A 14789-nucleotide genomic window follows, 5' to 3' on the forward strand; every position below is an offset into this window, starting at 1 on the left:
TGCTTATCTTGGGCTCTATAGTTTAGTTGATTATTTGTCTAAGAGTATCTTCAGTTGTAGGGAAACCAGAATTTTACTGGTTTGCTTTATAATGTTAAGAACAGACGTTGCCTAGCAAGGTTGATTTCAAGGTTTCACTGTACTTAATGAGAAATCGCACCTGTGGAATCTGACACCTAAATGAGAAGTTTAAACAATCTCTTCAATACTTTCAAATGCTAATTTTAATTTCTCAGCTCTTCATAAAAGAGAAACAAGAAAAGCTTGTGAAACCAAGAAAAGTCTTTTTAAGCATGTTGTATCTTTCAATATGTTTTTATAGGCTTTCGTTTGAGATGTAATAATTTTAAACCTCTTTGTGAAACAGAATGAATGACCACAAAAAAGAAAAGAAAGTAGCATTTGTGATAACTGCCTTGTAAGTAATGATACATCTGCAGGCTTTTTTTTCTGTGAAACTTCAAACAATTTTCTTCAGTTCTTAAATATAGGAAGTTTTATTTGTTTAACGAGTGATAGCAATACTTACAGGCTATGTATTAAACTTATGTTTTTGAAAGAAAAAAAATCCAATTTTGCTTTTTTGGAGAAATGTAACTACCAGTTACAGGTGTGAATGTTTCTCCTGAGAAAGAAGTGTTTGAACAGGTAGCATGAGAAACTTTTCAGTTTCTTGTAGGTGACTTTCAGGGGAAGAGCTGTAATAGTGAATTTGTGGCAAAATCTTGTGCTGGTTACAGCTGGTAGGTATTCATAACAACCTTTACATCCCTCCTCCCACCATTTCTGGTTTTGTGTTAATCTGCTACCAAATCAGGAAGGTAAACATGCTTTACTGTCTGTTGCTTGTGCTGTGGTTTTGCTTGTTCTTCAAACTTCAGTTAGCCAATTTTTGTCCATAAACGAGATATTTCTTAGCTAAAACACTTCTATGGGACAGGTACATCTGTGTTGCCCTAATTTTGACCAGTGTCATGGATGTCTAACCTGTGGTAGGGAAGCGATAAAGGCAGGGTATATAGCTATACTGACCTCTGTTCCCTTCTAAGAATTGTTAAAATTCTTTGGTCAGAATTGATGGAAAATGTTAATACTGTTCTTGCTTTAATAGTGTTATGGCCATTTTAATCATGGATAAAGAGGATTTTCAAGTGGGTGGTTTTTTTCTTCTTGCCTTTTTTGTGGAAAAATAAAGGCTTTCAGCTTTGAAACATTAAGACTCTGTGGGCCTAGTGATGACTCAGGATCAAACAAATGAAATCTCAACTGTTTTTAGGGGGACAGCTGTATTTTTTGCATGGTTCAAAGAATTAATATCTATAACTTCAGTACACAATGGTTCTCATAAAGGAGGGGTTTTAGATTCAACACAGCTGCTTTTCATGAGTTGTGGAGAGACATAAGCAACCATACCTTGAAATTTTCACAGATATCCTTTATAACCGGTGAAGACTAGACTTGGTATTTCTGATAGATGAATGGGGGAGATAAACAGTAAAAACTCATAGCCATTTTTAAGGCTTCTTTATGTATTACAAAATATAATGAAGTCATTATTTTACTGAAAATATTATGGAAAAAGAATGTAATGCTTATTCATACTGTAAGGCTTACCAAAAGTGGCCATATTGAATTGTTCTTATTAAAGGAGAAAAACCCTGCAAACATTTGGAACATGCAATATTTTATCTTTTAATGCATGTGATCTCTTTCCTGTCTTACTGACAGAATCAGGCCTATCTTGTCTTGCATTTATTTCTAAACTGTATCTAAACCAGACCTGGGTTTTTGAGGGGCAGAAGTCATGTTTTTTCTGGGTTATCACATTCCTGTTTGGAAACGTTTGAACTGCCAAAAAGAAATAGTGGTGTCATACATTATCAGCATCTCTTCTCTGCTGTGTACATATGGCCCACTTAGGTTTGATATGTATGTTTCTCTGCAGAGAGCTGATGGGAGCGATGCTGTTCTTTACGTCAGTCCAAGATGATGAGCATGCTTTGGTAGCTGAACAGTAATCTCAACTGATCATTTGAAACTTAAATTCCTGAAGATTTTCTAAGTACATGTTGCCTAATTTAACAGGAGAATGAATGAAAAAGCCATTAGTTTTTAAATCACAAAGCCATCTTTTTTTCTTCTTCAGTGTCTCGCTACCAAAATGGTAATATCTTTCCGTGTTCTATGTGTAGAGATTGGGTTAACTGTGAAGAAAGACTAAACAGTCCTTTTGAGCTTTGAAAATGGGTATACTGGTTAAAAGAGTATTAAAAAAAACCCAAGTTGCTACTTTCCTGGGCTGGTGGTTAAAAATTTCTGGAAACGCATCGAGTCTTCTTATAATTAGTGTCAATACCTGCTTATTCTGGAGTTAAGATAGCATGGCATACACCAAACATTGGGGTTGCTAATGTTATGGAACCCGGGGGGTGGGGAGTAGACAGATTCAAATAGCTCTGCACAAAGTCAGCCCAGCACTGTTTTGGTGCTGAGCTGGGGTTAGGTTCAGGCAGGCTAGACCTGCAGAATGAATCAGATGCATCAGAGCAGGCCTTCCCAGGGTTGGGGGGTTTTTTTTGGTGGTGGTGGTGGTTTTTGTATGGGGTTTGGTTGTGGGGCTTTTTTCTGGTAATGGATTGTGGCCTAGACTTCAGTGTTAGTTCTGCAGTGTTTACTGGCTTGTTACCCTTTCTGCACAAATGACTGAACTAATGCTCCCACCTGAATGGGTGCAGTATCATGATTCTAAACTGTCATCCCCCCAAAACTGGCTTTTGCCTTGTTACTCTTCTGTGTTCGCCTGGTGCCTGCTTGCATAGCTGCCCTTTGTCGCAGTGCAAAGGTGGGGAGTTGATGGCAGCCTGAATTCCCCCCTTGGCTTTCTCCGCTCTGCTGTCAACAAGGGGGCAGAGCAGAGCTGCTGGGTTTGTGGGGCCAGTGAGAATCAGTGGGTCTCAAAGGAGGACATGAACTGCACAAAGACAGAAAAGGGAGGAAAGCGAAAGGTAACCCAGCACTCACAACGCTACTTTATACTGAAGTCTCCACTATGAGAGGAGGTTGCCTAGAGATAGGTTGACAGGGAAAGATAGACATGCTTTCTAGTGTTTTCACCATCTTGTGTTAGGTGTCCATGTGTCTAATGAAAACTCTGAGGGAGCGAGCTCGGAGGTCTCTGCATCTTTGGCCCAGGTAATCTGCCAACCATATAATCTATTCATATATATTGGAGAGTTTGGATTTATATACCTGTTGCAGTTTCAAGGGCTTTGTGTTTTGTCTTCATTTTGACTCTCTTCCTCCTGGAATGTTACCATTTCTTCAGAAATACAGCCACCTTCCAGGCTTCCTACTGAAGCAGGTGTGCCTTTCGTCTTGAACTTGAATTGCAGATAAGTTGGCTCTCTACCTTCACTCCTCCTGTCTTCTGTAGTTTTTTCAGATATTTAGTATACTTGTATTCAGATTGAGAGAATCTTTGACTGTATTTCTCTAAATCTATTTTACTTAGGTGTAAGTGATGCAGAACCTTTATTTTTTACTGCTTCCTGCTTTCCTTCCTCCCCTTCCCCCTCAAAATATGTCATTTCCTGACAGATGTGTAAGGTCTAACTAAATTTCAGAGTATACTGTCTCTAAAAAATGGACTTAACTTTTAAAATTAACTTTCTTTAGTTGTTGAGGGGTTTTTGCTTTGCATTTTGAAATGCTTCTAAGTTCCTTTCTGCTAGTAAACTCCTGAATTTTACAGATGCGTTAATATAAAGGTTCCTTAACATTTAAGAAAAGCTGTATTTTAGAAAAAGCGTAGTATGGGGCAGGCAAAGTAGGTTAGTGAGTTATATGGAGATATGCTGCTCTGTTTTCATGTATATAAACAGAGCATAATCAGAGGCAAAGAAGGTATTAAAATACCCAGGCTATCTAGAGTTGGAGCAGAGAACTGGAGGATGGGTAAAATTGTCAGGGGTCCTTTTCCCTTTGACTTACTCAGGGAAGTCTGTAACAAGCCCTGCTGCTCTATTCCTACACAACCTGTGGGTTATGTGTTTCAAAAGTGGATTACACATTTTTGTTTAATAGTTATCAGAGCTTTCTTTTTAGCTTAAATGACAATGCCTACTGAGATCATCTGCTTTTAGGCTACATAGAAAGCTTAAATTTGGTAGGATGTATGCATTTTCGTATTTGAATAAAGGAAAGAAGTCCATTTTGATGATTTCCCCCCCCCGCCCCGAACCTTTTCCAGATAAATTGATGACCTAGAAATGAAGGGAGGTGGCGTTAAGGAAACAGTGTACTTAAAGTGAAACTTCTGTTTCATGAGTACGTTTAATAAGTGAAAAGAATGTTGGTAAGGTATGGCTCCCTTGTGTATATTGAAAGAAAACAGGGGGAAAGGCATTTTTGGGTCTGACAGATAATCTGAAGCGTGAAATGCTGCTTTGTCATACAGTTTTCAAAATGTCCTGCTAACCTGCAAAACTTAAGCAATATGCTTTTATTTCTTCAGAACACTGCTTTGCTATAAAATCTAATGGATAAATTACAGCATAAAATTAAATGTGTTAAATACACTGATCTCAAACCTAATTGTACAGTGTTAGGGGAGCGATCCCCCCTTTTTTCTTGCATTGCATCTGTAGGTCAATTTATAGTGTGGCTTATGAATTAATATTTTTTTACACGAGAATTTACAGCTAACTATACATAAAGAAGTTTCTCCTAATTGTTCTCTGGTTGTAAACACTGCTGTTGGAAATTTGTTATAATGCACATAGGCAAGCAGAGTTAAGTTGATTTACATTTTTTACATGATAATAGTACTAAAAAGGGAGTGACGGACCTAGGTAGCCAACCTTAAGGCCTGTACCACTGTACTTGAATATTAATAATACTTGAGCTAGTTAGCATTGTGTTTACTTCTGTGGTGATTCCATGTCTTATGTAGCATGGACAGGCCGAGTAAAGCCTGTTTGTTTTTCACTTTCAAATTTTACTACCTCTACTGCTTTCCTGCGGTATTACATAATAACATGCTAGCTGAATGCAGATTTGGAGGGTATGTAAGATTAATGGGCGCATTGTGCGGTGGTGATATTTCAGGTAATAACTGTTGTGCAATTACAAGGCAAAATTATGACTACTTCAGGTGTGTGCATTCATGTTGAATGTTGTTACTTTGCTATCTGTGATGTGAAGAACACTTCCACATATTTCTGTAGCTAGCTTTTGTCACTTGAATTAAGTCAAAACAGTTCTAAGGTCCTATCTCTCCATATCTGATAGTTACTTGTGCCTGAAGATAGTCTGAAAAGACTAGTAAACTTGTGTGCCCTCTTCAGCTGTGGGTTTGTATTATATACCATGATCTGTCGAAATGCTCAAGTAACTTAAGCGTTTAACAGCAAGAATATTTTAACTGTGGCTGGTGGCAATGTGTAAAATACAAAAGAAAAAAAATAATCTTACATTTTAATTATGCCATAGTAGTATTTCAAACTGTGTTCTCAGAAAGGCTGGCTCTGAACTGTAGTAGTCAGCAAGAGTCAAATACGTATCGGTCTTCCTGAAGTCCTTGATAATCGTAATTATTTGTGGGTTTATTGTATAAGAATAAGAACAATGAGTTTAGATGGCCTAAAGTCATTTAGAGGCAGGTCTTTAAATAGCTGAGAAATGAGAATAACCCGTTGTAAATACTGTTTCTGAATAGCATGGTATGTTAGTTTTGAAGTGTTTAAAATATTTATCTTTCATCAACAAAACTGCTTCATGCTTGAGGCATACAGCATAAAATTTAACTTTTTATAAAACTGGTTAAAATTGCTCACCAGTCAGCAGAACTATGTGTGCATGTAGAGTCTTAGTCTTCTTGGAAACAATGTGGAAGTAGAATTGATACTAAATGTTGAGAAGACTCCTTTCTGGCTGTAGCAGTTAAATGTAATGCTTGTTAGAGCAGAAGTCAGTAGAAAATATCCTTGCTTTAATGTTAAGAAAATACACTTTGTATCCTTGACTTGCACCTGTAGCTCTCTGTTCAGTGCAGTTTATTTGATTATATGTATGTGACAGCTTAAACCCTTAGTGAGTTTGTTTACAACTGGAAGAAAAAGTTGGTGGGAGCGGCTGATAGACAGGAGTGTGGATCTGCCATTCACCGTGACGAACTGGAGCAGTAGGCAGGCAGGAGCCTCCCGGAGCTGACAGATGCAAGTGCAAAGTCCTGCACGAGGGACAGGAAAAACCCCATACACGAGGGCAGGCTAGGGACTGACTGGGAAGCAGCTTTGTGGAAGTGGGTAATGGTGAACAACAAACTGAATGAAAAATCTGTCGTGTGGTGTTGCAGAAATGAAGATTAAACAGGGAGCTGCTTTAGCCCTTGTGCCCCCTAGAATATAGCCAGATGGTGAGTAATTCATCCCCTCGGCTCAGCACTTGTAAAGCTGCACTGGGAATGCTGTGTCCTCTTTGGGACCCCAAGACAAAAGAAATGTGGGCAAACAGAAGAGAGTCCAGCAGAGTGCTGCTAGGATGATTAGGGGCTGGAGCATATGCTGTGTTAGAAGAGAGCAGGGGAGCTGCCTTGTTTAGCTTGAAGATGAGGAGGCTGAAGATGGATCTAATAGCTGCTTTCCGCTACCTAAAAGGAAGGCTCGTAGAGCAGATGGAGTCAGACTCCTCTCAGATGTGCCTCCATTGGCAGTGGAGTTGGGCAATTACAAAGGAAAACGGTTATGAGTTGCGGCAGGAGGAAGTCTGATGGGCTGTTAGGGTGGGGGGAGTGAAAGTGGTTGAGTGGAAAGCCGTGGAGACAGTCAGAACTTGACTGGGCAAGGCCTTGAGCAAGCTCATTTAACTTTTGTAGACGGCTCTTTTTTTGAGGCAGGAGCTTTTATTCCAAAGCCTGACCTCCAAAGGCACTTCCAATCTAAAGTTTTTCTATGGTTCTGATTCATCAGTTGGAGAGTCCTTTGTCTCTTATTTAATGCTATGGTTGATTCTGCCCAAGTACTTAGAGCTGTGCATCATTTCTATGGTTCATATGGTTATTAGACAGTGGTGAACCACTGAGAATAAACAAAAGTTTTGTGTTTTTAGACTTAAGGATTGGACGCATTTTCATGCAAGCTGCAAATTGGTATTGCTTGCATAAAGCTAGTGATACAATTCAATTCCGAGCATTTTTTTTTTTAATTTATACAACTAGACGGCTTTAAGAAGAAAGCATGGATAGTCCAGACAAAAAATCATGCCTGTGTGCTACCCTGAGGGCTATACCTGTTTGTTCACTTCTTTGACTTTCTAAAAAGATACTGGAAGATAAAAGCCATGAATTACCATTTCCTTTTTTCATTTAAACAATTTTTCCCTTGTTTTTGCATTAATTCTTTCCATTATTTAAACCCTGTCAGCAGCCCTCTTGAAATAGATCCGATTCTGGAGTCAGTACTCTGATAGCAGTTGCATCACTGTCAAATACAGAAACAAAATAAATCCTTATTATTAAGATATTTCTGATGATAAATTTTAAGATTAGGGTGAGGTTTTTTAGTTCTTTGCCCACTGTTCTACAGTGGGAACTCCATTTTAACTGGCCATGTGCTGTGACCACTGTGTCGTATTGCAAGTTACTTGTGGGTATAATTTCTCATTCTGTGATAATTGCCCATATTCTTTGTGTATGTTGATTTAAAGCTATGCTGCATTGAAATGCATATGTTGATTGCAAGCACTTGAGCAGTGCCCTTTAGCCTCTTAGTGATCCATCCTGGTTACCATTTTCATAGAGTCAGGTGGGTGGAAGAGATGCATCTAACATCAAGATCCATGTGAAATTTCAAGTTGGTTGAAGCATGACAGCACTTGAGTTTCAGAGAATGACTGTAAGACGCTAGTGCAAGTGAAACTAATTTTTCTGGTTGTCTGAAGAACATTGCCCCTAGGTCTCAGCCTGAGAAGGAGGTCCAGCCTTCAAAATTTCAGCCTAGACTAATCCTTAGTTAATACTGCTTAATAGTAAAAGGTTCAACAGTTACTGTCTATTAACAACAAAATGTGCCTGGTGTTACCAACAACTTCTTAACATAAGAGTTATAAATTTGCATTAATTTCAATGACTGCTAAAGGATCTGCAGTCTTGCTTAATGGAGGAAACAACAACTCTCAAAGTGTTCCCCTGTAACAGTCTTTTTTTTTTTTTAAACTCTTTTAAAGGTCGCTTTAAAGGCATGAACAATTTCAGTGATAGATTTCTGAACCCTAAATGCATAATGTGGCACATTGTATTCGTAAATTTGTTTGAGGTTTAATTTGTTGCTTAATGAATTTGCGTACTGAGATTATTGTTATGGATGACATTAAGTCCTTGTAGTTTTGCCAACTCATACTATTTCTATATATGTAAATAGATATTTTCAAAGATCTCCTTGGATTCTGTGCATCTCTAGTACTGAAGGCTAATGTCTGTCTGTTTGGTCATTCAGTGACTGCATTTCTAATAAATGAATATTTATAAATATAAGTGACTTAGCTGATCAACTTAGCTTCAACTGGATCTCTCCATTATTTGGTTATTAACCTTCTGATTTTTGACATAAAATAGGAAAGTTTTTATATTTTACTTTAGGCAAAGTTACATAGCAACCATCCTCTCTTGTTTAAGAAATATGATTAGTAGAGTCATCTGAAACTTTTATACTGTCAATAATCTCACTTCTGTTCGAATCTTATTGCCATTAATTATTGTTATTCAGATATGAACATCTGCCTTTTGCAAGTACTGGTTTTTGCTAATACAGAAACTCTTTAACACATTGGTCAAGCACTTTCTTAAAAACAGGTGGGTTGTGGAAAACAAAAGTAATCAGATTTGACTATTATGGGAGTTTAGATATCATGTAGACTGCATAAGCTTTTCACAAGGGAGGGAGATGAGTGTGTAAAGTGCTTTTGCTGATAGGTACTCTTCCTTGTTTATGGGCTTGATGAAAACTCAGTTTTGTTTTGATTGTCAGACTTCTGGCCAGCACCTTCTGTCTTTAAGTTCTGTCTAGCCAAAGCACTAATTAATTCTTATAGCTTGTCGTAGCATTAATAGCTTCCTTAAGTCTGTTTTGCATAAATACCAGGTACTGACACACAAAAATGGGAGAATGATGAATCCTTTCACTTATATTTTCAAGGGGATTGGGGGCAGATGTTGGGGGTTTTGTTTGTTTCTTTTAAGCGTTGAGCCTTAAGGGTTCTGCGAAAGCAGTTATTTTTGGATTTTGTATTTTGGAGCTTTAGGATTCTGGTATTCAGCCAGTGCTCCTAATACTAATAAAAGCTCTTGCCAGGTCTTATGTATCAGTATGCAAACTGGATAGCCTTTTCCTGCTGCTAGCTTCAAAAATTTTTGTTAACTTTTTTACGCCAAACTCAGTTTTCTGTAGTAAAAATACTGTATCCATGGAAAGATGTTTGGAGGACAGTGGTATAAGGTTATGAGGATGAATTAGCTTAGATGTCTTCAGACAGTGCTGTACACATGGTGGAGATGGGTCTTAAGATGTCTGACTCCATTATGTCTAGCTAATTTACTAGAAAGTTTTTCATTCCCCAGGATATCAGGTGGATTGACAGAACATACTTGATTACAAAATGCAACAAGTTCATCATTCAAATCTTGTAGATTTATTGCTGTTATATTTAGAAACTACAGAAACCGTTAGAAATTTAAACATCTTGATAAAACAGGCAGTTGTCTTGAGCGTTGTCTGAGCGTTCAGAGAATAATCTGAGAAGTGTAAATTTACCTGCCTTAAATAAGATCATCTGCATGATTTCTGGGAGGTGAGGAAGCTGGAATGAAGAAGTGAGTTAACTGTACATTACCACTGTTTCACTTTTTTTTGTCCTTCAAAGATTCACTTGTTTGCCATATATGCCACAAGGGACAATATAGAATCATAGAATCGTTTAGGTTGGAAAAGACCTTTAAGATCATTGACTCCAACCGTCAACCCAACACCACCATGCCCACTAAACCATGTCTTGAAGTGCCTTGACTACGTGTTTTTTGAACACCTCGAGGGATGGTGACTTCACCACTTCCCTGGGCAGCCTGTTCCAATGCCTATGCTTAAGCTCCTACCATAAGTCTGTTATTTGTTAAGAATTTCTTGTTCTTTTGATCCATCAGGTGTGTTGCTCATCTCTGTTGAATTTTGAGGACAGTAAGCTGTTCACCCAACTTTCCTAGTTACTGTAATATGAGCATTAAACAAGTAAATGAAGTTAATGTTTGTTTTATTTTTTCTTCAGGTAGGATGTCTCCAAATATGTAGATTCCTTATTTAAGAGGCTGCTGAAGCTCACTAGCTTAAGTAGGCCTTGACTGTTTTGTTTTGTGTGTCGCCATAATTAATAGTTTCATCAACTGAGTTTATAGTCAGAAGTGGTAATTGAAACATAAATCGATCGGTGCCTACTGTAGGATGCCTGTCCGCACAACCTGTAGTGAAAGCCGCAAGCCGTTCTCCGTGCTGCCTCCAAGGATGAGGGAAGTATGCTAAATCTTCACCTTCCCGCTGACAGCGTTCGTGAGGAGAATGCAGTCGTTCTGCGTGTCAGACATTGTAAGAGTAAACCCCTCACTCCGTAGGCTGGGGTTCCCAAATGCAGGCTTGCTTGGATACAGTCAGCTCCAGGGTGGTCGCTGTCGCTGCCGCCTGCTGAGCGTCCCCGCGGGTGAGCTGTGGGGTACCTCGGGCAGCTGCTCGGTGGTGGTGCCAACTGCAGCTCAGGTAAGTGCTTGTCAAGAGGTGCTTGCTGCTAATCGGGAAACAAGGGTGCGGAAGTACTTTCCAAGATAAGTATCGGGAAATGCTCCTGTGGAATACCTGGCAGGAGTTTGTTTATGGCTTCTTGGAAATTCCTGCCTTGTGTCACATTCAGTCAGGAAAAGCAATGTGTTATAAATCCTGCAATATGTATTAACTATGTTGTTTGGCGCACTGACAGGCATCTGTGCTCTATGCTGGAGTGAAGCAAATCTCAGACTCTTAATTTTCTGCAATTGCTTGAATTGTTGTCAGTAGTTTTGGAAGTGGGAAGAACCTTTGTTCCGCGAATAGATTTCTGAATTTTACCTTGCTTCAGGGTGGCTGAATTCTGTAATGGTTATACCTCCAGGCTTCTTCAGACTTGGCTGAACATTGTGTCGAGGAGGGAAAATTGGAGACTGCGTGTTCCTTCTGAAGAAACATCCACTGTGTTTGGTGTCTTGCAGAGTTAGGGCCTATAAGGAAATCTATCCCCTGCTCTTCCCCTTCTAAAGCTGCCTTCTCCAATAAGGCTAGCAGTGGCTTTATTCATCTTAGCTCTTGATGTTCCTTTCTGTAAATTTTGGTATTTGTTGTTTGCTTGATTTGAAAAGTTGATTTGCATGTATAAAAGACTTTACTGCTCTAGACCTATGCTGTCCTTAATACATTTTAAGCGCAATAAACTATTCAGTTCTTGTGATGTCTGAACAGGATGAAATAGTGTGCTGCCCTGGGCTACTTTACTAAACCTAGTTAGTTGGATAATACTAACAAAAATGTGTTTCAAACATAGACTTTTATTTTCAGGTTGTGTCATGAAGCTGGCAGTATATTTTCTGATTGTATCATACATTGTTGCAGATTATTTTAAGATTTACATATCCAAATGTAAACTCATCAAGAAGTTTTTCTACAGCTTTAGTTTCTCTATACTTCACACCTATTGTTCATCTATAGTTAAGAACAATTAGATGTTTTTAACAAACTGTGAGACATTGTGTACTAGTAGCAGCAGGGGGTAGAGGAACAGGCACTGTTAATTGAGGTAATGAAATCCATAATTTGTGGCCCAATATCTCCCTAACAGTGGGAGATACGATACGAATTCAAGCTGCCTTCTCTTTCAGTTCAGGAAGTTCCCACATCACTGTTTTCATAGGAGAATGCAGATTACTTACCTTTGGCTTCAGGCTAAATAGGGAAGTGAAATGTGGGGAAAATAAATTCATACAGGTCAAAGTTCTGTAAGAAAAGTTTTCATGTTGTTCCAATTATGTCTCATTTACCTCTTTTAGCTGCAAAAGAATATATGTTATTAACAAAATCTAATTTTACCTTCTCAGATAAATTTGAGCAGTTTTGGGCAATAAATCGAAAACTCATGGAGTATCCTCCAGAAGATAATGGATTTCGATACATCCCATTTAGAATTTATCAGGTAAGAGACAATGAAATAAAACCACTTTTACCAAACTCTTCCACTGAAGTGTCATATATTATAATCTGTTTTCAGAATTATACGTTCCCTTTTCTAACATTATGGTAAAACTAAGTATACTCATCTTTGCTCAACATTGAGTTGTATGAATTAGCAAAGACAAAATAGAGTGTATTTATTCTAATAGGTAATTACCATTCATTGTGTTGTAAGTATGTAATACTTTAGAATGTGCTGAGGCTGGTGTAGATTATGTTTGTTGGTTGTTTTGGTTTTTTTATTTAAAAAGCTAATTCTGTCATTAAAAATAACTGCTAACTATGAAGACTGCTTTGGATGCAAAATGCCCTCTGAAAGGTTTAAGTCGAACATTTCAGGAGCAACGCTTTTCTGTCAACTAGGCTTCTTTTCTTGTTGGCATTATAAGGTGAAAGTAATGGCATAGGTCTTGCATCTAGGTCTTACCTTTGTCTTCTAACTGTGTACTTTACAATCCAAAACTATCTTTGAATATTTTTTCTGTTTTAATACACCAGTGCTCTGTTTCTCTCAGGAGTTTATTGGGAGACATATTCCTTGGAATCCTTACAATTTTTTGATGTCCCCTTAGTTTTTATAGCATTAAGGTAACGATGAAGTTTGGGATAAGTGTGGTTAAAAGCTTACACAGAATTCATGTAGCCTCTCCATAAATTAAACAGTTCTGCTCTGTTTCATCTTTGAAACATTTTCATCTATTTATATTTAAGTTTTGCACCTGTAACTACCAAACAAAAGTCCTTTATTCGTATTACTGAATAGTCTGATACTACTTTATAACAGGTTTTAATGACCATACAATCTTGCAATGGGACTGAAGTAACTTTTAATGTTAGGTATAAGACATTTACCGTCATAGTGAAACCTAGATTGAGAACGGAAGTCAGTTATTTTGTCAGAGATCATAGCAGATGGCAAGATTTGTATAAGTATCAAAAAGTATGTATCAGGAAAAATAGTTCACTCTCGGCATTTTGTTTGGTTGGTAACTAAGTTGTTTTCTTGTTCTCCAATAGGTGGGGTTTTTTTAAGCCTTTTCATAGAAATCACGTAAATGTCTTTGCAAAACAGAGGTTTTGCTGTCTGAATACGGTACAGACCTTTAAGCCATGAGGGAAATCTTTTATGATATCACATGATTTCATGCTAGTAAAGCTTTTTTTTTAAAAAAAATCTAATTCAGTAGTATCTATCCCTTTAGCCAGTAGTACTTATCCTGATTCTCATTATCTTTTCAACTGGAAACCTTGCTTGCTGTAGTTGAAACCCAAAATACCTAACTAAGAATAGAAGAACAAACACAAATAAAGATGATGCTGAGACAGCCTTTTAAGAAGGTTGGTGTATATTATTTTCAGTAATGCTGCTTTTAATATTTCTAAATATTTTCAGTAATGTTCCTCTTTTTTAGAAAGTGGATGCAGGTGTTTCTAGCTTTTTTGTTTGGTTTGTTGGTTTGTGTACCGATTACTGCTCATCATAAAAGTCTGTATATGTAAAGGAATTTCCAAAAAGTGTTAGGAAGGGTGAGATTATAATTGGATTCCCAGCAAGGAATTGATTCCTGTAGTTTTAACATAATTTTACAGTACTTAGTGACAGACTTGCATATGCTGGAGTAACTGATTGAAAAGTATTCTTAAGATGTATTTAACCCGCCCCGATTGCATTTAATTTCCATTAGTGCTCGTAGAAGTCAGCTTGCATATCCCTACATAAATACCTGAAAGCCAGTTTAGCCTGGATTTGTATTACAGTGGATATTTATTCCCTATGTGTTTTCACATAGTGTTTTTGTAGATACTTAAGGATATACAGATGGATGGCAGGGAATTACTAGGGATTGGCTTCAGTGGGGAGAGTTCCTCATCTTAGTCTCCATACCTTCCATTACCCCAAAATTATTAGAAGGAAATTCTGTGAAGGAAACTGCCTAGATTGTGTTTTGGCAGTATGAGGTGGATGAATTTGTTTTCCTTCAAAGAAATGTACTAGATTATGATATCAACTAAGAAAAATCAGTCTGAGCAAAGATCAAATGTGACTGGGAAAAGTTGCTGCAGAAAAAAATGCATGCAATAAAATGATCTGACATGCTTTTCACTGAAGGCCTGATATTTTCAAAACTCAAAGGCTCTTTCAATTGTAAAGCTTGTCTATTAAAATACATTTCTAAAGAATAATATGAATCATACCTTGCGTGGTATCCAAATCTGATGGTGTGTGGGGGAGAAAGAGATGGCAAAAATATGAACGTTCTACTTGCTAAGTCAGAACTAAACTAACCACAGGTAATTTTAAAAGCCCTTGTCCAGCACCTCCTCTTTTAAGAGTAGCAGCTAAGATAGGACCAGAATCCTGGCATCTACTGTAGAAGATGAAGAAAAAGCCTGAGTATCACTAAGGATCAACTAATTTGCAATTTTAAAAGTTAGCCAAGAGATCCTGGAGATTTTCTTACCAGCTGTCACAGTCTAAACTGTGTCGTATAGAAC

At 37.8% G+C, this 14789-nt stretch overlaps 1 protein-coding gene across 4 annotated transcripts in view; it reads left to right on the plus strand.

Moving 5' to 3' along the window:
- The window catches only part of ATG5 (autophagy related 5), an 85014-nt gene that overhangs the window by 23484 nt on the left and 46741 nt on the right, over positions 1 to 14789 (plus strand). For all 4 annotated transcript variants that reach the window (XM_052781403.1, XM_052781404.1, XM_052781402.1 and 1 more), the window contains one exon: positions 12161 to 12255. In XM_052781403.1, coding sequence (XP_052637363.1) covers positions 12161 to 12255 — 95 coding nt within the window. The remainder of the gene's footprint in view (positions 1 to 12160; positions 12256 to 14789) is intronic.

Source organism: Harpia harpyja, chromosome 3, assembly GCF_026419915.1.
Source record: "Harpia harpyja isolate bHarHar1 chromosome 3, bHarHar1 primary haplotype, whole genome shotgun sequence".
NCBI lineage: Eukaryota > Metazoa > Chordata > Aves > Accipitriformes > Accipitridae > Harpia > Harpia harpyja.